Source organism: Hydra vulgaris, chromosome 01 (assembly GCF_038396675.1).
Source record: "Hydra vulgaris chromosome 01, alternate assembly HydraT2T_AEP".
NCBI classification, from domain to species: domain Eukaryota; kingdom Metazoa; phylum Cnidaria; class Hydrozoa; order Anthoathecata; family Hydridae; genus Hydra; species Hydra vulgaris.
The window spans coordinates 30690115-30715000 of NC_088920.1; the positions used below are offsets into that span (position 1 = coordinate 30690115).

A 24886-nucleotide genomic window follows, 5' to 3' on the forward strand; every position below is an offset into this window, starting at 1 on the left:
TATAATAGAAAGAATATATAATAGAAAGTTAATAAATATAAAGTGCTCAAAGTCAAAAAAATAAAACAATTAAGTCTTAGATAGTAACCCCCCCCCCCATCTATTTTCCCTACATTTTTCAATAATAAAATCAAAATATGCATTTAGGAGCAATTTTTAATAAATAATGCGAGGGGGTAAATCTAAATTTGCTTGTACTTTCCAGTCTTCTATGAACTAACATTATAATACTTTATATTTTTTGTTTTTAGATCAATTTGTAGCAGTATTTTGTATGAAATAAAAATAGAATTACAAGATTAAGTTTTTAGACAAGTTTTAGTCAATTTAGGGTTCCTAGGGTTTGGGGGACCACTTCCCATTATCAATTTGCAAAAAAATTATAAACTTTTTATAACAGACCTCACCAAATAAGAGGTTGTGCGATTGAAAATTTAAAAAATATTTCCCATATAAAAAAAAAACACCCTAATATATATATATATATATATATATATAGATATATATATATATATATATATATATATATATATATATATATATATATATATATATATATATATATATATATATATATATATATATATATATATATATATATATATATATATATATATATATATATATATATATATATAGATATATATATATATATATATATATAGATATATATATATTTATATGAGAATGGAGCTCAAAACAAGATTCTTAGAAAAATTTTGCTTTGAGCACCAATATGCCTTTTTACAGTTTTTATGTGCTCTATTTTAGTAAAAAGATACTAAACTAAAAAAGCTTTTGAAAAATATTTTCAGGTGTGATAAATAGCCTTTGAAGATTTGATGGGTCCCTAATATTATCAAAAAAAATTTAAATAAAAGAACAAAATCGTATCAAAATTTAAAAAACAATAACTATTTTATATAAAAATTTATTTTTAAAACTTTGAAGAAAGTTAAGGAAAACAATAGGATGTGAGAGAATTTCAAAGCAATAATGTGCAATTAAAAAAGCTAAATGAATTCCTGCTTTAACAGGACAAAGAAACAGATACAGCTAAAAAAAAGCAACTTTCCTGAATCATGAATAACACAAGCTATAGTTTTGATTGATGAAATGAAAGACTTGTTTGATTGAATGCTTGTTTGAACAGTGATCTTAGTAATATTTTTAGAAAAGAAAAAGAGATGCAACATGACAATGAAACAGAGGCACAAGTTTGGCATGTAGTTTGGTAGCTAAAGCAGGTCCAACTACATTTATCATACATTTTTGGACCATATTGAAAGAGAAAAGAAATCATTAGAAGAATTAACCCAAATGTTACAGAAGTATTCCACACAGGGGCAAATAAGAGATTTATAGAGGTAGAGAATGAAATCAGGAGTAAGAAAATTGGAAGCACGAAAAAAGAGGCATTGTTAGCACATGCTAAATTTATGATAGGTTTTATAAAAAAATTCTATGAAAGATCAGTACTAAAAATAACCAGAGAAAAGACTAAGTAAGAGTGTTGTTATTTAATATATGTTGTTATATAATATATATACTTAATATATATTAATTACACTGATAAACAAATAAAATTTTATTTTGCACATCTTGTTAACTAGGTGGTTTTTTAAAACAAATTAAATATGCTGATTTCAAATATGCAAACCCTTTTTCACCATCACGTCAAGTTGTAAAGATATTTGGGTTCAAATCTTTAGTATTTAAGGTAAAGTCCCTAATATTGTCGAAAAAAAAGTTATTCAAAAGTATGTCAACCTGGGTCTCAAAAGAAGCGTATTTTCATAGAGATTTTAAAAAAGATAAATATTTTTACTTAAAATTCATTGACAAAAAAAATTATGTGAAAAAATGCTAAAGACTTTTAAAAAAATTTTAACAAAATGTTTCTCAGCAATAATACAAAAAGTACTTATTTTTATTACAAACAAATACCATTTTTAAAATCTATGAAAATACGCTTCTTTTGAGACCCAGGTTGACATACTTTTGAATAACTTTTTTTTCGACAATATTAGGGACTTTACCTTCAATACTGAAGATTTAAACCCAAATATCTTTACAACTTGACGTGATGGTGAAAAAGGGTTTGCATATTTGAAATCAGCATATTTAAATTGTTTTAAAAAACCACCTAGTTAACAAGATGTGCACAATAAAATTTTATTTGTTTATCAGTGTTATTAATTAATATATCAAAAACATTAAGATAATTATTAGCAGTAAACAGATTGTTTTTGTTTAAATCAAAATTAGCCCTGAGCTGATACAAAAAAGAGATAGCACTTGCAATTAGCTGCCTCATCTCAGCAATCAAAAAGTGATGATTTTGTCAAGAGTGGAGTATATAGTCAAGTTGTCTGCAAACAGGGCTACCTTGATTGTAAGAATGTAAGGAAGATCATTAACATAAATGAGAAACAATACAGGACCAAGGCTGAAACTTCGTGTCACCCCAGAAAATACTGAAAATGAAGAGATATGTTATCCTTCCAAAACAACTTAAATGCTGCAATTAAAAAGAAATGATTCAATGATTGTAAAAACTTTCCCAGATGCACCATATAAAGAAATAAACAGACTATCAATATAATAATTCTCATTAATCAATAATTCACCATATAAAGAAATCTTATAAACAGACAATATAATAGCTATGACAGAAAGAGAGTTATTTTTCAAAATTTATCCATTTTTCCCAATTTATCAGTTTTCTCACTTTTTCCTAAAGTCACTAGCAACTTGTTTTAAAACTGCACCAACAGAGCTGCCTCAAGAAAACTTGTCCTAGGAGCTTCTAAATTTCTAGAATATTTTCAGGTGTGATAAATAGTCTAATGCCTGCGAGGATTTGATGGGTCCCTAATATCATCAAAAAAAAAATTGAATAAAAGAGGCAAAATTGTATCAAAATTTAAATAATATAATATTACATAAAATATTGTCCTAGCACAAAATTTGTACTAGGACTTCTAAGATAAAATACAAAATTTAGTAATCAGGAAATAATAAAGCTTAGAGTCAAGCAGCACATTTAACCAAAGATTTAATGCAATGATAAAAAGATGTTTTCAAGAGAGTTGATCTTGTCAAAAAGATAAAAGAAATGTTTAGGATTAGAAATAGGTGCTGCACAACATAGTGAAAAACTATAGGGTAGAGTGAGACTCCATTTAAAACCAACAAAAATTTAATAAAAACTCCCATGACTGCCTCAATCCAAGAAATTATATAACAGTACCAGAAAAAAGACAAAAGATCCTTTCCAAACCTTCTTTGTGATTGCCAAAAGAATATTTAAAAAAATGATTTAAGGATAATTAAAACGATAAAATATAATGGTAATCTAGTAAAATTCTCTCCAATTAAGATTTCCAAAAAACAATAATACATATTCAGGAGTTCTTGGTTTAAACAATCATGAAAAAAATCCTTTAAATCCTGTTGAAAAATTCCTGACTAGAATGTTGAATTCCATATTTTCTATTTATGCATATTTATAGCCATTATGTAAATATGCAATTTTTTTATTCAGATAGAATTTAATATGGCATACTAATGTTATAAATTTTGTCTAACAAAAAATATTAAAAAATAAGAATGAAAAATTTATTCATACATTTTGGTTCAATTTGAAAGCAAGCTCCTTCCTACAATAAAATAAAGTAAAAGAACTTTGAATTTAAACTAAACAGTTAATATGAACTATATATTTAATAAATACAGTATTATTAATATATACTATATAATAATTTGTTAAATTTAAAGTCTATACAACATAAAACCATTGGTGGTTACTGGGATATAAATCCCTATATCTGGTTACATTGTCCATGGAAGAAAATCCATTTTCAAATTTGCATAAAACCGCATTAAAAAAACTGCTATATATTCAACTCAAGAGCAATAAAATCTAATTTTTTATAACATTTACTTTCATCTATTTCATAAATTTTGATAGTTGGTGTTAAATAAGCTATTTTAGAAAGAAAATAAAAATATTGGTTGCATGTTTTTAGTCTAATTAAGAATATACAAATTATTTGTACCAAAAAAACTTAAAATATCCAAATTGATTTTTTAAAAGTATTATGATAAAATTCTGGAAAAAGCTTGAGGATTAGTTAAATCTTTTTTTTCCCATAGATTTGGGATCTGAATTAATAAATAAAATGCCAAATTAAGCAAGAAACCACAAGGAGAATAAGAACACTGTTTGCTTCTTGTGTCTTGGCAAGACTAGTCGCTTTTTAACCAGCTTCATGACAGAAAAAGTGCAATAAGTTCTGAAGTAGCAAATTGACTTTAATGAATCAAAAGTCCCAACTGGCATTTGTGAGCATTGCCACTCCTACCTTAGGAGGCTTGAGGAAGGAAAGCTGCAAACCTGACCACAGCTGTTTGACTCCACCATCAAAGTCCGTCCTGTTACAAGAGATTTAGTTTGTGATTGTTTGATTTGCTTAGTTAGTGAAGCACAATTCTCTACATCCAGTCTTGGCAACCCAGAAACCTGAAGCAAACTAGAACTCAGTTGAATGAAGATGTTCTCAATATTTTTCAATTGTTGGCAAGGGTCTCCCACGCAATTTCTCAAAGTTTATCTTGCAAAAGTTCAGCAGAGTTCAGTATAAGTTGTGTCAAAGGACTCTGTGGCAAAAGAATTACAGCATCAGTCATAGCAAACAAGGAAGCTTCACTCTGTGGAACAGTTTGTCTTAGTAGACCTGAGGGAACAGGAGGCCACCCTGTTCCAGTTCATCCAGGTAATGTGGTATTAGAAATTTAAAGTTTTAGCTTCATATCTTCAAATCTATGTAATGCATAATAATGTAAAATCTCTCTTAGTTATCTCCAAGCTTCATCTTCAAGAGCAAGAAGACTTTTCAATGATGGACCAGAACTGACAGCAAAAGATCTTGTCTATGTGCAACACAACACAGAGCTGTTCAATTCTGGTGTGAAAATGCTGGTGTAAACACTAAATTAAGTTGTTCCAAGTTGGATTGTTGAGAAGAACTTCCCCTCCAAATTTTATCCATTGAGCAAAAAACTTAAAAGTCATTTTACCAAAAATTAGATCAAAGTTGTGACTGACAAGGGCACAAACCAGGTGGATAAACTCGTCATTCACTGCAAAGACTTGAAAGTTATTTGTCAGCAAGTTCCTGAAACTAGAAACTACTCTGATAACTACTTTGTAAAAATAGGAGTGAATGAGGGTGGTGGCTTTCTAAAAGTAAGCTTTGGAATCATGGAAAAGATTAGGCTTCACAATCTCCGCCATCAAAAAAACTTTTCAATAAATTCACTGGCCAAAGATTCTGGTGTAAAATGTCAGTCACTAATTGCCATTTTTGAAGATCTTCAAGAAAGCTATAGCAATATCAAGCAAGTTTTTGATCTGCTAAACCTTGAAGAACTTCCATTTATCTTTTTTCCTGTGATATTAAGCTGGCAAATATCATTTGCAGTCTACAAGCACATTCTAGTGCACACCCATGCTCTTGGTATAATAGTTCATCAAAATATCTTACAAAGTGTTGATTTCTAAGAACGCAAACAAACATCAGAACATCAAGAAAGCTAGTTCATTCAGAAACTCTGTTCATGCACCCATCATCAATGCCTCAGATGAATCCTTTGTCCTTGATGTGCTTCCACCGATAGAGCTATATCTGTTTCTCGGTGTTGTAAATCATCTCCTGCAGTCTTTTTTAAAGATTTGAACAAATGCTCCTGAATGTCTGGCATTACTTCATACTAAACAACACCCATTTCATGGTGGACAACTGGCTGGAAATGAGTGCAGGAAGCTTTTAAAGAATGTGGGTGTTTGGGTTTGGCCCAGCAGCACTCCTTCTTTCCAGCTGTTCCCTTTATTGACACACTAAGAAAACTCAAATGTGTTGTCTTTCTTGTTTTGGCAATGGCTTTGATGACAGCTGTGCTGAAAAAAATAAGTAATTTAGAATCTCCTATTTACAACTTCAAGACACCACCATCACTCCCAAGGTTCATGCTGTCATCCACCCTGTTCAACAATTTATCTAACACTAGAATAGCTCCTTGTGAATTAATTCAGAGCAAGCAACTGAAGCAATCCATCATCTTTTCAGTACCCATTGACAAAGGTTCAAGAGACCAAGCAACAAACACAGAATATGAAGACAGGCTGCGAAGATGCATCACAGACTTCAACATCAAAAGAATTGATTAGGAATATTACAAATCAGTTTAGACACTTTTCTCAAGAAAAGACAATTAGAATTAAAACTTTACATTGTCAGAATTGAGGAAAATTGTTATTTACAAGTAAACTTGCTGCACAAAAATTTTTGTTATGTTTTTAGGATAAATAAAAATATTAGAAACCAACTTTGTTAGTTGCTTATCAACTATGTATTTAATGCAATTTTATGCAAAATTTGAAAATGGATTTTCTTCCACGGATGGTGTAACCAGATTTAGCGACTTATACCCCAGTAACCATCAATGATAGTACAATCATACCCCCAAAGCGTTTTTTTGGGTCATAACATCAAGTAATATTTCATTTTTCACAACAGTGATCTTTTTAATGTATCTGCTCCTTCAAGCTCTAGAAACTTTTATTTATCAAGCTTCTTTCCACACACATCAATACTTTAAAACTCTATCCCATTTTGGTGTTTACTTAACTCAAAGGATTTACAGTTTATAAGAAACTGTAAATCTTCTTTTTTGAAACTTTTGACACTCAAAGTAATATCTAAAATGACTATTTATAATGACTATTTTAAATGTTTTTTATTTTTTCAAATGTTTAAAATTAATTTAAAATAGTAGCAAACTTTTTTTAGTAATCAATAAAACGACCATTAATTATAATAACAATTTTTTTTTTTAAAACTATATTTAAATTTTTTAAATGCTTAGATAAAAAAATGCTTATAAAATTTTAAATGCTTATAAAAAAAGTTAATTCATTACTTTTTCTGTATAATACAGAACCTTGAAATAACATAAACAGAATTCCATTTATAATATTTAATATTTTAAATTTTAATAATTTTTAGTGTTTTACAAAAAGAAAAAATTACCAAAGGATTTTTTTTAAGACAATGTCAAATCATAGAGAAAATTTCAATTATAGAGAAGACAGCAGAACTTATCAAAATTTTACATTTTTAATTTAGTTGTAACAAGAATAATTTAAGAGAAAAAAAATTACACAAACTAGTTTTGTACTTTAAATGTCTCTCATAAAGTAAAAAATGTATAAACAGAAAGTAACAGTTATTAAATACCATTTTAGGCTTTTTACAAATGCGAATGTATTCTCCAGAAAGTTGTTCACTCCTTTGAATATACAATCCTTTATATGTTATTTTTGGAACTTGAACAAGTGTTGGACCTTTAATTTCTAAACAAAATGTAACAAAAAGTATAAAAACAAGTTTTATTTTTATAAAGTATTATATATGCTTGCATACAAGGCATAAAGTTAAAGTACCATTTTAGGGTATATACTATATTTTATACGTTTTTTAACAAATACATTTTGACCAATGATGACTATAAATAATTCAAACATGTCTTGTATTCAAATAATAAAATGTTTTTAAAGGAAATTAAAAAAATAGTGCTGAGAGGAAGTTTTGGTATATATATAAAAACAAATATATACATATATATATATATGTATATATATATAAATATATACATATATATATATATACTAAAAGTAAACATATATATACATAGATATATATATATACATATATATATGTATATATAAATATATACATATATGTATATTAGGGTGGCTCTTAAAACAACATTTTTGAAAAAAACCTGTTCTGACCCCTTTACTTTGTTCTATATAATACTAAAACACTAGGTTTAAAATTTTTTTGAACAAAAAATTATTTTAGGGGTAGCTCAAGACCCTTAAAAATTTAACTGGTCCCTAAAATTTTGAAAATAAAAGTTCTTCTAAAGTATGTCAACCTGGTACTCAAAAGAAGCGAAATTATATAAAAACTTAAAAAATAATAATCAATTTACAAAAAAATAACTTTTTTCTTAAATAAATTCATGAAAACTATTGTTTTTAAGCTGAAAATAAAAAAAGTCATTATTTTCAAGTTTTAAAAAAATAGTTTTTTTAAACATGCTTTTTTTGTAAAGTGATTACTGTTTTTGAAGTTTTTATATAATTTCGCTTCTTTTGAGTACCAGGTTGACATACTTTAGAAGAACTTTTATTTTCAAAATTTTAGGGACCAGTCAAATTTTTAAGGGTCTTGAGCTACCCCTAAAATAATTTTTTGTTCAAAAAAATTTTAAACCCAGTGTTTTAGTATTATATAGAACAAAGTAAAGGGGTCAGAACAGGTTTTTTTCAAAAATGTTGTTTTAAGAGCCACCCTAATGTATATATATATATATATATACATATATGTATATATACATATATATATATATATGTATATATATATATGTATATATATATATATATATATATATATATTATATATATATATATATATATATATATATATATATGTATATATATATATACATATATACTCTTGCTTGCTCATCTTTTATTTTCAGTATTAAATGTTTTTTTTTTAATGAATTTAGAAGATTAGGGAAAAAGTTTGAAAAAAAGTTTAGAAGAACTTAAATAAAAATTTTGTAATTGACAGATTGCCTGCTCAAACTAAAACACTCAGTCAATAAAGCAGCACTCCTTGCACAGTCTACCTATTTTTCAGTCAATATAGCAGCACTCCTTGCATGTTCAACCTATTTGTCAGTCAATGTTGCAGCAATCCTCACATGTTCGAATTATTTGTCAATCTATCTTTATGAACAGTAAAAAAATAAAATAAAAACATTCAGAATATTTTTAATTTTACTAAAAAAATAATAAAACATTTCAGCCTATAAATATTAAAAAAAAAATGATAAAATTTAATTAGTTTCCTCAATTAAATTTAATTGTTTTTACATAATGTGTTTTTAAATTTGTCATTTTTAAAAACAAAGAGTCCTTAAAAGCTTTTTATTACAAACGATAAATTTTGATCAAAACTTTTTACATGTTATTTTCCATTTTACCACAAACTATAAATTTTAACTATAAGAATCGGTTTTAGGTTGGCAAATTGCTGACCTTAAACAGGCATCAGGTCGGCAAAAAAATTTGACACAAAAGTTCTACATTAAAACAGAAACAAGGTCGGTGATTTTTTGTTGACCTCTAACTCATTGTAGAATGTCGACCTTAATTCCAATCATCTAGCATGCATATGACAAATGTTTAAAATAAATTTGTGGTAGATTATAGAACCAAAAACCTATTCTGACATTTTATGTAAATTAATGACTTGAAAAGACACAAAAAGTGACTTGATTGAAAGCATAAAAATTTACGTTATTAGATTTTTTTCTAAATTAAAAGTCTAAATTAGTGATGAACTTTTGTCAAGATTAGATTAAATAAATGCATCATCAGTAAATACAGCTACTTTAGAGGTAGAAATATCAGGAAGATCATTAATCTAATTAAACCTGTGGTACCCCAGAAGTAAGTAGAAATGCAAGAGTGTTGTCTGTTAAGAACAACTTTAATACTGTGAGTGAAAATGATTCAAAAACTTTTAAAAGTTTTCCAAGATAAGCCATATGATGGAAGGTTATTGAAAAGACCAGCATACCAGACATTTTTGAAAGTCTTATCTCATGTCAAAAGATATATCGAGATTAATAGCATTTGTCTTTCTGCCTCCATGTGATGTACAATCAAACCTTATTGTATAACAATTGACAAATCAACTTTAGAACAAGAGGATCAAAATCTGTATTGATTGTCATTATTTATTTCATGATGAAATTTCAAGACTCAAAGACTATAGTTATTATTATTATTCTGATGACCACTCTGAATTTCTCAGAACTTTTGCATTTTGTTTTATCTTTGTCTTTATCAATGAATCTGTTAAAAACTTCTGAAATAAAATAAAAGATTAAGTAATCTGATAATAATGTTTTCATCCAAAAACACAAAAAGTATCCCATTTAGACTTGATGTAGCAGAAAGAAGTAATAAAATAAAAGTGTAAATTAGAAAGAAGTATGCAATAAAATTATGAAGATTAGTAAAAAGTATGCAATAAAAGTTTTAGTGAGATCATAGCATAATCTGAACCACGTAAAAAAGAACAAGAAGAAACAAAGCAAAATTAGGATCAGAAAAAAGTAGTTTTAAGATTTACTGCTTAAACAATTAATTAAGCAGTGAAGGTCGGTGATTAGCGCTGAATGCAAACAAGAAACAAAATTAATTAAATAATTAATAGTTAGTAAAAAAAGTTTTAGTGAGATGGTAGCATGATATAAATCACTTAAAGGAGAACAAAGAGAAACTGAGCAAAAACTTTACATAGCGAGAATTAAAAAAAAGAAATGAATCAAGGAGTGAAGGGTGATTAGCGCTGTAAGGAAAACAAGAAACAAAATTTATTATTCAAGTAATAGATTAAGAAAGACAAAAACTTTGAGCTTCAAAGCCAGCAGCATCAATGGTACTAGAGTTATAATTTAAATTAGTCTCACAGAAAACAAATAGGTGATGAACTTTACAAAGGTTAAGACTTAACAGATAAAAAGCAACTTTTAAGACAACAGATATTTGCTATGACAAGATTGAAACAAAATGGTGGTAATAATGGTTTTTTTTGTTTAATATTTTTAGGTACTTATTTCAAGTTTTTAATTAATATAGTACTTAAATCCATCAGATGTAGTAAATGACACCCTAAGCAATAAATGATGCTGTTACTTCATTTCTGCTAATAGTAAGTCATAACAAGAACCTTATTATTTAGCCTTAACAATACACACCAAAAGCATGAGCAAGGACACTTTTCATGCACATCATAATACTGTTAATACTGTTATTTTACAGCTGTTGATGAAATCTGAGAGCTATCGTAAAACTGAGTTTTAAAGCAGTAATTTTATTAAGGAAAAAAAAAGAGTTAGCACTGTCGAGGTGGCACAAATAAAAATCCACAAGTTGAGTCAAGGAGATTCCACATTACCCATTCTTGGCAGAAAACATAACACAAGTCTATGCCAACCTATTATATAAAGTAAGGGTGCTAGGCTAGTGACATTGTTATACATAAAAGATCCAGAATAATATCCCTCACTTCCATTTCATGGATATTAATAGAAAAAACAAGTAAAACAAGATCATAGATCATTTGGTGACAAAAGTCATTGTATTAGTATATTTTTTAAAACTCTTAAAAGCTTTTCAAAAGTCGACATTGGTTTAATTAAAATGTCACAGATATTTTGGAAAAAATAGACATACCAAATAAAAATAAAAAAAGAAAACTTTCAATAAAGTTTTCCATATTAAACTGCTTCAAAAGATTGTATGATATAATATAAGTGTATGGCATAAAAACAAACTCCTAATTTCAATGTCCATTGTTTCATTTCATCTTTCATAAACCAATGTCCTGCCGGACATTGGTTTATGAAAGATGAAAATATAGGGGATCGACACATGAGTTGAACAGGTAGCAAGCATTGACTTTGTGTGCTGCAAACTGTTAACTTGCACATTGTCTGAAAACATGATAAATTGACACATTTAGTTCAACCCTTGTGTTCTTTGCAAAATTAGAGGTGATTACAAATATTTTTTTGAAAAAGACATGACCTTAACAAATCCTGATACACTATAAGGTTAAAGTCTTTTGCAATTAATAACAGCATCTTTGAACTGTGCGGGTACTAACATCCACACTAGGAGGCAAATGAGTAAAAATTTGTGGGCTTGTTTTTTGTTTTTGTATTGTAATTTTTGGTGTTTTATTTTATTTTCCTAACTATCTACAGGAATTTTTTTTTCTTCAGAGCAGTACCTTCTGAAATAGAAGGATGGGCTTATTAAATGTTTTCTTTATTAAGTTTCAGACCATAATTTACTTTCAGACCATCTGCAGCCTATTAGAACTAATTTTCTAAACACATTAACAGTATAGAGATACTTATCATGACATATGTGCAACAAATTTCTCTTGGTGTTTGGATGTTAATAGAAACTTTTAGCTTTTTTAAAATTTTTCTCCCTTTTGTTTGTTATAGAGTATAATATTTGTATATATGTTATGTATATAATATCAATAGATTTTAAAAAATGTTTTAGTTTGTACTTAAAAAAAAAAAAATTAAAAAAAAAAAGTGCAAGCGTAAGGGTTTAAACCACAGTGATTTATTTCAGAAAAATTGCAAGCTTTGGAAAAATTGTAGAGCTAAAACTTAATCTTAGAGAAATTCTGTGTGAAATCATGACCTAACTGAAAAAGATTTAGAAAATTTAAACTTACTTTTTACCTTCTGTTTGCAATCTTACTTTATTTTTGTTTAAATTTTCATCAATCGATTAGTAATTAGTATTTTTTAAAAACATTCATTTAACATTTAATGTCGCAAAAAAAAAACTTAAAAGAAAATAAATAAATGTTCACCTTTCCACACTTAACATCCTTGCCCTTTATTCACTTATCAGAGACAAAATAAAACAAATAAGAAAAAAATTGTGTCAAAATATAAATCAATGCCATTATTTTGAAACTAATTGGATTATTTTGAAAAAATATGACAATGTTATAATTTTTTTATTGAAGTGATTTTTATTGAAAAAAATGCAGATTAATTTTTAATCAAATAAGTAGGTCATTAAACAAAATGACAAGTAATTGAATAATAATGACACAAATAATGAAATAAAAAGAATAATAAAAAAAACCACTATAAAACTAACCTATGCTATTTGATGTCATATCAACCTTTTTTGCTTCTACAAAATATTATAAAAGTAAAGATTAAACAAAAACTATAACAATGAAAATTAAAAATAAAATACAATTTAAGGGTAACCATATTAATTTGGGGGAAAACAAACTATTTTTTCTTATATGCAATTATATATTATACGCAATTATATTCATTCTTCTACGCAAAGTTAAAAAAACATAACTTAACAATAACTTTATGTCCTGCAACTACTTTAAAAGTTAATCAAAAAAAGTAGCGAATAGATGCCTGCAAAATATAAGTCTTTTAGGTGATTTTACTTATTTTTACATACCTTTAGATCTCTGTTTAAATAAAATGACACCTTATATTGCTTTCTACATATTATTTTTGTTATTTTAGGGTATAAAAAGTTCAGATATTTTGATATTTATTTACCAGTACTAAATTAAGATGCAAATTAAAAGTAATCTACCAGTAATAAAGTGTGCCGATTTTAGGAAACCATTGCTTGCTACGTGCACTACTATCTACAGCACGATTTATTGTTTTCAACCACTTTCTTTTAAGTACTTCATCTTTAGGAAGACTTAAGTTTTTTTTATGTTTTTTTTATTTTGGTAATGAAACCAACTGCACAACAACTTTTAAGGATTTAAAAAAAAAAAAAACTCAACAAACTGTAACTGATTTTTTCCCCAATTCAAGATGGTTAATTTTAAAACAATACTTTTAATACGGCGTGATGCCACACTGACTGGATGGATTAAGCGGTCCCGATTCGCAAAATCTGGAAAAATATCTGGTCTTCAAAATTTTAGTTTATGCAAAGTTATTTCAAATTTAAAGTCAAAATTTGGGATTACTTATGTTTTTTGAACAAAGAATGAACTATAAAAGTTAAAAGTGCTTTATAAAAGTAATAACACTATGATATTACTTTTATAATGCAGTTAGTAACTAGAGTGTTATTAATTTTGTAGTCGTAAGTTTATTGATTTGTTTTTTATAGCTTTTTTGTTAACAAATTTAAGAAGATTCGCCCCTTGAAAACAAAAAATACGGTTTTACATAAACTAAACTTTTGAAAACAAAGAACACGGTTTTAAATAAACTAAAATTATGAAGACCAGATATTTTTCCAGATTTTCCATTTCGCGATTGCTTACTTCAACCCTTGCAATTATTGATAATTTTATTTTATTCCTAATTAATCACACACACACACACACACACACACACACACACACACACACACACACACACACACAGATATATATATATATATATATATATATATATATATATATATATATATATATATATATATATATATATATATATATATATTATAAAAGAGAAATCAGATTCAAAATTGGCTCCTGGTTCTAAGCAATCAAAAAGTGAAATCTTTTTGATTGCTTAGAACCAGGAGTATCAGCAAATAAAGACAGGAGTATCAGCAAATAGAGCCACTTTAGATGTACATTTTTCAGGAAGATCATTAATGTAGAAAACAATACAGGATCACAGATAGAACTTTAGGGTTCCAAGTAATTACTAAAAATGAAAAAAAATTTTAGCTTTTAAAGATGACTTTAATACTGCGGTTAGAAAGAAATGATTTTATAATCTCAAAATTTTCCCAGATGCACCATATGAAGCAAGCTAATAAAGAATGACAGCATTCCAAACTTTATCAAAAGCTTTAGATATGTCAAGAGCAATAGCCCGTGTCATATCTAGAACCTTTTAGTTACAGCAGTTAGCAAGTCAGCTGAAGAACAAGAAGAACTAAAAGTATATTGATTGTCAGAGAGTAAGTAATTCTCTTGCCTCACTATCTCTATCTAATGCACAGTAGAATATTTCAGTTACAGCAGTAAGCAAGTCAGCATTAAAACAAGAAGATTAAAAACTTTATTGATTTTCAGAAAGTACTCAAGAAGAGATGTTAGAAATTATAAGAATTTATGTTAGAAATTTTGATAATTCTAACATAATTATAAACATTGCCTTAATTAAATTAAACTTAAAAATAAAAAAATTGATATGTATTAAATAGTTAACTAAATGAATCAATAAGTAATCAAATAATAATGGCAGAAAAAAAGAAATAAAAATATCAAATATAAAAGTGAGAAAAAACAAACCATTGTTATCAGGAAACAAATTCACTTTACATTTTGCTAAAAAATGCAATAAAGATAAAGAGAAATCAAAAAAGAAAACCACAACAACAAAATAAATAATAAATATAGGTATATTAAATTCAGTTAAAAAAAAATAAAAATATCATTTAAAAAAAAGTACAACAAATAAGAACTTACATGGAACAAAAATCCATCTGAGTTCACTTAACCATGGTGCGTCTTTGAAATTAGCTGAAATTTTAAGGTTAACCTCCTTCTTTTCATCCGTTATATATGAATTGTACTCATCAAAATTTTCATCTTTTCCAACATAAACTATTAGACTTGTACTTGATTCTGTGTTTTCTGCAGAATATTTAACAAGAAAATCAATGAACTCAAATTTACCAGGATATTTATAGTATTCTGCAACACATTTCCTAAAACAAAAGACATGTTTTGTAGTTTTTTAAATATTGTTTATCACTTCATGTACACATTTGTTCATAGAAAAAGACAGTAAATCATCATAAAAATAGGAAAGCAAAATTTTAGGACAAAATTTGTTAAAAATTATAATTACAGTTATATTTATAAATTCTTTGTTATAGAATTTAGATTTAACATATTATATATAGATTATAACATATATATATAGAATTTAGATTTAACATATTAAAAACTAACTTGACCTGTATATTTTTATAAAACAAGATTATCGAAATAACAATTGTTTTTAAAATTAAAACAGTTGTTCTTCAAAATAAAGACAGTTATTTTTTAAAATTAAAAAATTATTTAAAATTAAAAAGATTACACAAAAAATTATAGTTTCAGGGATTTAAAAAAAAAAAATGTTGTCAATTCAAAAAAATTATTTTTAATATCTCTGATTTTAGTATATCTAATTTATCTTCTATCGTATTTATCTTCTTAATATAATATAACAGATGCTCGTGAACCTATGCACAATGGAACTTTAATTTAAAAAACTTTTGCTTTTTAAAATTTTAAATCTTTTAAAATCAAAAACATTACATAAAAAGTAATAGTTTTACATGTAAAAAAGTAAATTAAAAAATTATAATAAACTTTAATAATAAATAAATTAATAATAAATAATAATAAATTAATAATTAATAATAAATAATAATAAATAATAATAAAATAATATAAAAAATAATAAAAAATAATAATAAATTAATAATTAATAATAAATATTATTAAATTCTAGGAATTTTCATTTTTAAAATCTTTAATTTTTTGCTTGGTATAATATAACAGAGATGCAAGTGAAACTATGCGCAATGAGACAAAATCAATATTTTTTTAATTACAAAGTTAATTAAGTGGTTTTTTTATTAGAATTGTTTTAATTTAATTTAACAAAAAAAAAAAAAAAATTAAAAAAACATATATTAAACTCATGTCAAGAGTATAATGTTTTACCTATATGGTCATATAAAAAAAGGATAGGACATGTGATATACCCTTAAATGTAGGATATGCAATATACTTTAAGGTTTATTCTGACTTTTTTTGAATGATTTTTTGTGTGCGTCTATGAGATTAATTTATATGATTGTTGATGTTTTGTGTTTGTTAAATAAATTACTAACATTTTTATATATAATTTGGTTTTTTCTCTATTTTTTATATTTAACTTCACTTTTCTATAACCCAAAAATTTTCTAATAATCCAAAAACTAATTTTGAAAAGAATGCAATGTATGGATTATAAAACTGTGTCAATGTGTAAAATTTTCAGACAAAGTGCAAGTTAACAGTTTGCAGCACACAAAATCAATGTTTGCTACCTGTTAACCATACGTGTCAGTACCCTATATGCTGCATCTTTTGTTAAGTAATGTCCGGCAATTATGATTTAAGATTCAACCACTGACAATGGTTGCAACAAAATAAGACTGTCAATTCTGTAAACAATTAGAAATTTAAAAAAAAGAGGCATCTAATTGATTTTGAATTATAAAGTTTTACATATTCATGCACAATAGAATAATATATTATCAGGTTATAATGATCAACACAGCTCCAAAAATATATAATTAATTAAATTAAAAAAACAAATGTTCTCGCTTTCTGACTGGGCAATTCACTCAATTTGAATCCCATCAAAGAAAAAACTCACAACCAGATCTTAAAAAATTGTGGTATCATAAAATAATACCCGAATATTGTGAATTTAATAATATTTTGTAATATGGGTGCTCGGATCTTTGTTGTCATAACTGAATATATATATATATATATATATATATATATATATATATATATATATATATATATATATATATATATATATACAGTGGGCAAAATAATTGTCCGTACATTAATGAAAAGTATCTATATTTAATCAACACAACATTTAAAGGTATTTAGATAGTTGTAATTAAGAGTTTTTAAAAAAATATTATAATATTAAAGTAATTTTAAGTGTATTAGTTAAAAATATATTAAAATATGAAAAGTTATATAAGTTTATTCAAAAAGAGTTAAAAGTTTAAATAAAAAAATTGTCTGTACTGCTCTACAACGATTTTTCATTGATGAGACAAGTTTAGACGTAATTTCTTGATTAATGACCAAACATCTAAAACCAATTCTTTGAGCTCGTTTTTATTCTTTGGAGCTCGATCTTTCATTCTTTTTTCCACCACCGACCATAAATGTTCTATAGGGTTCAAATCGGGTGATTGTGCAACCCAATCCAACGCGTTAATGCCATTTGCAGCAAGATATCTGGTTACAGATCCAGCTTTGTGCTTTGGATCGTTGTCATGTTGGAATATAAATTCCGTTCCAAGTCACCAAATTCCGTTCTAATATGGATCTATATAAGTGTTGATCCATTTTTTCATCAGAGCTTGGTGGTATTTTCAACATTTTTGCAACTTTTCTAATTGATAATCCATTTTCCCTATCAAAAATTAGTCGTTTACGTAAGTCAATACTATATTCTTTTCTTTTTCCTTCCATCATAGCCATGTAGTTAAGAAAAGGTTTATTTTTATTTATTATAGTATTATTTAACCTAAAAGTACAAGATATTAATATAAAAATCATTTAGAAACAAAATTTTACCTTCTAAATCAAATGTACGGACAATTTTTTGGTTTTAAAATTTTTAAAACTTTTTAATAAGTTAATTATAATTTAAATTGTCGGGAGAAAATTAAAGATGGTGTATCGTTTTTATTTGTTTTCTTGTGCGCTATCTATTGGTTTAATTTATTTTTTTCTATTATTTAAAGTTTTAGAGCTTTTTTCAAAAAACCTTATTTTTCATTAATGTACGGACAATTATTTTGCCCACTGTACATATATATATATATATATATATATATATATATATATATATATATATATATATATATATATATATATATATATATATATATATATATATATATATCAGGCCTTGTTAAGAAGCGTTACGCAGCTCGCATTTTGCCTGCGAAAAGGTGATTTGCCTACCCGTTCAGCAGTTTTGCGCTACGCAAAAACTTATATCTTTTAGAATATTTTACCTTTAATAAATTACCTTTTGATTGTCGTTAAAGTGACGTTTATTCTGAAGAAATAAAGTCGTAAGTAAAAGCATTTAACCGCAATTGTAAACTAATAGATTTTTTGTTAAAGAAACAGTTTGTTAAATTTTTTTTTTTATTGTTAATAAAAATTAGTTAAAAAAAATTAAGTGTTTTAAGTTTTATCTTAAGGAATTAAATATATAAATTTCTTTCAAATATAAAATTTATTTTTAGTCATAATAGTTTAAAAAATGCACGATTTATTTTGATGTAAATATTTTATTAATAAGATATTTTGTTTATTGTTAATTCAATAACGTAAAGTTTTAATGACATTCGTTTAATTTATGAAAATAGATTATGATCACGAATATGTTATCGGTAACTGATAAACAACAAAAAAAAACTCTTTCTTGTTTAAAAACATTTTTAAAATTAGTTCACAAATTAAATGAGAAAAAATTTATTAACAGTTAATAAAATAACCAAAAACCAACTGTAAAATCATAAGAAAATAAACAAACATTATTTTACGTTTCATGAAAAAATATTTTTTCCAAAATAAAATTTAGTTCATATTTGAAAAAAATAATAAAAATGATTTTTTAAATAAGAACTTAGATTTTATTTGTAACTTTTGTAATAGTGAGAAAAAAAAAACTGTTTGTATGATTTTTAACGCGTTAATAAAATAACTTTAATTACGATGCGGTACTTGAAAAGACGCGAGTGACGCAATATAACTTCTAACGATGCAAAATATATTTGATGAGTTGAGTTACTTAGAAATGCGTTACGTGTTTTTGCTACGCAGCGAAATCTCGTAACAAGGCCTGATATATATATATATATGCATACATATTAATGTAAAATTTTTAACTCAAAATAATGAACTTACCACTCCTGGACATTATATGAGCTGCTGCGTTTTTGATTGAGCAAGTAATCCAAAAACATTTTGCGATCACTACTCTTTGTTTCCATTCTTCTCTTTAATGAATTATAGTCATTTTTAGATGTGACAAATGTCATGCTTTGTAAAATCAGTTCATAAAGTCCAACTAGGTGAAGCGCAAGTATTTCATAGCGGTTAGATGCAACAAAATAGTATTGCATTTTAGAAAGACATTCATTGCAGTTTTTTGAACTACAATCTCTTTGAACCTCAATTTTTAATTGATTTAATACTTCTCTGTCATACTAAAATTTATATTGACAATAGCTTTGTTATAAAAATATATATATATATATAAATATATATATATATATAAATATATATATATATATATATATATACACATATATACACACACAGACACACACACACACATATTTATATATATAAATATATATATATATATATAAATATATATATATATATATACACATATATACACACACAGACACACACACACACATATTTTTATATATATATATAGATATATATATATATATATATATATATATATATATATATATATATATATATATATATATATCTATATATATATATATATATATATATTATTTCAGCCCGTAGAATTAAGGTTGGCATTTGGCAATGCCAACCTAACTGCCAATGTGAAGGTGTTTGAGGTTACCCAAAAATTGCCGACCTCGTTTTTATGTTTTATGGTAACCTCTTTGTTTCAAATTTTTTTTGCTGATCTGATGCCGAACTCTAACAGTGTGATATTGGCAATTTATTGCTTACCTCATTTTTCCTAATTCCGAGGGTTGATATATATATATATATATTACTTTTATTATTATATATAGATTTAAATAAATATTATATATACAAACACACAAACATATATACATACATATATATATATAATATATATATATATATATATATATATATATATATATATATATATATATATATATATATATATATATATATATATATGTATGTATGTATGTATTACATTTATATGTATTACATTTATATGCAATACCTATGAATGTATTATATATATATTTATTACATTCATATGTATTAAAATGTAACATAAGTTACACTTCAGTAATAAGTTTGCAATCTTTATGCTAGACTATACACATTTTTACCTTATTTTATTCTAAAGAATCTGAAGAACAAATAAGCTAAAAAGTTTTGAATCTAGTGAAAAGAGGGCAAAGTTTTTACCAAAATGAAATTTAACTTGTTATATATATTTTTTGTGGAATTGTTTGTATATAAACATGTGTCTTAAGATTAATTAGTAGAACGATTTAAAATGTAAATCCAATACTTTATCAATTTTATCTTGATTCCTTGTCAAAAAAGTTGCAATTTTTTCTAAATTTGAATTTTCATTTTTTATATTAGGTTGAATAAACTCCACCAAACCAACAATATCTTGCTCCAAATAGCTCAACTCATTGAAGTAATTTTCGATTTTGTCCTTTAATTTTTGATATTCATTTTCTTTAATAATGTTTTTAACACCATCCAATATAATTTGAGTTTGTGATTTTTGTTCTAAATAATTAAACATATAGACATGAAATATATATAAAAATGTAAATGTAAATAATGCATTTAAAAAAATTTAATACAAATTCAAAACTAAAAAAAAAAAAACATGCTTTTAAACATGCTATTATTTTTAAATATCAGTTATGTAATGCTATTGTGGTCTAGCAGTACAAGACAGTCACTGTCCATACAAAAAGCAACTGAAATTTGTAAAAATGACAGTAAGTTGCCTGGCAGAGAACCAGGCAACTATTAGATACTAGTACTTAATAATAAAACCATACTTTTGGAAAAACTACAAAAAACTTTGTAATGATTATTTCAAAAATACCCTTAATGATCATCTAAAGTAGATATAAATTGTATTGCAATATAAACTTTTATTAGAGTTCATAAAAAAAAGCCTATTGGATTGAAATTTTTCTTGTATGTGATTACAAACAAAAAAAACTTGAACATTTATAATGGTAGTGTTCTTTATTTATAAAAAAAGAAATCTCTGTTGTAAATAAAATTAAAAACATTTTAGCTAGTTCTATATATAAAATTTTCAGCTTGATTGTCATGTTGTATCTGGAAAGTTAAAAAACAGTTTTTTATTTTGCCAAGTAAAGGCAAATTTTATAAAAACAAAATACGACTTAAGAAAATTGAAAACATACATATAATATACAATTATATACACTATATATATAAATATATACAAATTTTAAGATGCATTTTAAGATGCATTAGTAACTATTATAAAAAAAATAGATAAAATAATTTACTTACAAAGTACATATGACTTTATAGATAATAATAAAAAGGAAGTAATAATGACAACAAAAAATGTTATAATATTAATCAATAATAAAAAATATTATAACGAAATCAATATAGTTAAAATAGTTAATTATATCACCAACATAAAACTATACTCAAATAAAGTTCAAAAAAGTTGAAGCTCTTTTATTGGCTTTTAATAATTATTAAAACATTGTTAGGATGTTTGAAATAAAGATAATTGTTGGTTGTTATTTTTTGCCTGTTTTACAATGTTCACACTCTAATATGGGGTAGATACAGAAAGGGTGTAGCGGTAGAGTGCTTGCTTCATTAGTAAGCGGTTCCCAGTTCGATCCTCACCACATCCATGGTAGTAACGTGCTCAACTTGCTTCTCTGCGCAACGATTTTGTTTGCAGCATGGTTCGTGTTTCGGAGTTATAGAGTTAAGAGCAGGTTATAACCACAATTAAGAAGTGGTTATAACCTTCCTTGTCTGTAGAGACCTTCTTGGCCTTGGGGAGACCAAGAAAACTATATCATAATCTTATATATATATATATATATATATATATATATATATATATATATATATATATATATATATATATATATATATATATATCAATATATATATATATATATATATATATATATATATATTTATATATATATATCAATATATATATATACATACATATATATATATATACATATATATATGTATATATATACACATATATAAATATATATATATACATGATTTCTTTTTACATATACTCAACACAAGCCACAGAAGCTAACTACTGAGTGCAGTACATTCAGGGTGTATTAGGTTCGAACTCTGTGCATCTTGCTCACAAAGCAAGTGCTCTCATTCCAACACATTTTAGATATTAAAATTTACCATATTACAAATGTAGAACTATTTTAAATTTAAAATTAAGTTACTTTAAATAAAATTTAAAAAAACATACTAACCTTTTGCAAAAAATGCAGATAAACCAAAAGATATTAGAGAAATAACTGATCCTGCAATTGCACCTGCTGGCCCAGTTATAGATAATATTGTAGAAACTATGTCTAAGCTACCAGTTACGATGCTTAAAAAGTTTTTATCACGAATTCCTTGAACTACTGACACCAAACCATTTGCAACCCCAACTGCGACATCTATATAAAAAAAAATATTTATACATATGTATTGGTGTCAACAAACAAAACTTTAAAACAAGTTAAAGTTAAGTATATACAATATTAAAATCTACTAAAAAACCTTATTATGTCAGCAAATAGTTTTTGTTAAACATTGAAAAAACATTTTGTGATTCTGATCTACAAAATTGTCTTTAAATGTCTCTTGGCTTCATTGTATGCAGCATCCAATTTTCTTGTATTATAATGGGTCTTGCAACATGTAAACACACAGAAATAATTTGTTGTAATACTCTCAACAATTCTTCTTAATTTTTTATATTTTTTTTAAATTTAAATCAATTTTAAAAATAAATTTTAACTAGTTTTTAAAACAAAAACTTTTAAAAGCTTTAAACTGATCAGTTTAAATTTTTGATGTTATAAATTAAGACTTTTGAAAATATTTGAAGTAAAAAAATTTTAGGCTTTGAATAAATGAAATTAATAAATTTACTAACTTTCAATCAAATAAATTTGCATGCTTCAAAAAATTTGCCCCTTTCCTTATTTAATGTTAATCTCACACGGTTGACACATAATAAATACTTATCATTATAAAATTAAAAGCTTTATAATTTTAATTTATTTTTTAAATAATTTTGTTGCAAATAAGTTTGTTTTTCACAAAAAAGATGATTGCTAATATATATTAAGTCAAAGTAATATTCATGTTTGAATTTTTTTAGATGTCTTTTAATATTGCTTCCAAATTAATTTTAATGTTTCTCCTAAGAAGGAGAAACATTAAAATTAATGTTTCTCCTTATGCAGTAAAAAGCAAATAAATATGATAAAATAATATAAAATTTGACAAACAGGTAGAGTCGTAGATAAATTTGGATAAAAAAAATGACGTAGCAAGTACACATAAAATACGTAACAATAAAGTTATTTAAAAGCTAAAAGTTATTATATTAGACACTTAAACAAAACACTGGCAAATAATAACATAGTAATAATAGAATAATACAACAATATAAGAATATTAACAATATTTCAACAAAAATAACAAACAAGTTAGCAATAACTTACAATAAAAGTGAATACAGGGCTCGAATTAACACAAAAAAATCTAATCGCAAAAAAAAAAAAAAAATTTAAACCAGTGATTATTGCAAACATTAATTAAACGTCTTTAATGTTTAATTAATGTTTGCAATAATCACTGATTTAAATTTTACAATACAATATTTCTACTTTACCATTTTCCATTTTTAAGAGACAAAAAAATTTACTTTTCAAAATATTTACAATTTAAATAAAATTTACTTCCTCATTCACACTATGTTCTAAATGTAATATTGTAACTGTAGCTAGATATACGTTTAACTTTCAGGGATGAACCTCGCTATGCCACTGGGTATTATGGATGTTGTTGCAATCAAATTTATAAATGTTGAGCGTTGAAACTCTTTTAAATTTACCCAATTATTTTTTTAATTTCAAATTTCAATTGCAAAATTATTTTAATAAGAGAATTTTAGAAGAAGAATTCTTTTGTTCAAATAGATTTCTTTTAAAAAAAACTCCTAAAAACAACTTGCGTATTTATAGAAAATGTTTGATCTTGATATCGCTTTAAATAAAATGAAAATTTTAAAAAATTGGTATTGCATTTTTTATATTTTATTTAAGATTTTTTGTTAAAATAATTTTCAGCTAGAAGCTTTTATTATGTGTTAACAACATATAAGTTATAAGCATAAGCAAGATCAACTTTTGCGAGTCTTTTATGAGTATATTAAGTAAACTTATGAGATGAGTAACTGTAAATAACTTTGAAATTTTAAAAAAATATTGGCTTTCACACAGATATTTAAAGTAATTTAAATTCAGAAGCGCTTTATGTTGAATGAATCTCCGCGCAAGAGAGCAAAGATCATACTTTTATTCAAAAGATAAATTTAGCGT

At 25.4% G+C, this 24886-nt stretch overlaps 1 protein-coding gene across 1 annotated transcript in view; it reads right to left on the minus strand.

Moving 5' to 3' along the window:
• Positions 1–24886, minus strand: part of LOC100208037 (uncharacterized) — a 54786-nt gene that overhangs the window by 10064 nt on the left and 19836 nt on the right. Inside the window, exons 4-11 of the mRNA XM_065787899.1 lie at positions 22760–22951; positions 20785–21014; positions 19422–19723; positions 15171–15412; positions 14994–15029; positions 12848–12883; positions 7302–7417; positions 3632–3662 (exon numbers count right to left, since the gene is read on the minus strand). Coding sequence (XP_065643971.1) covers positions 3632–3662; positions 7302–7417; positions 12848–12883; positions 14994–15029; positions 15171–15412; positions 19422–19723; positions 20785–21014; positions 22760–22951 — 1185 coding nt within the window. The remainder of the gene's footprint in view (positions 1–3631; positions 3663–7301; positions 7418–12847; positions 12884–14993; positions 15030–15170; positions 15413–19421; positions 19724–20784; positions 21015–22759; positions 22952–24886) is intronic.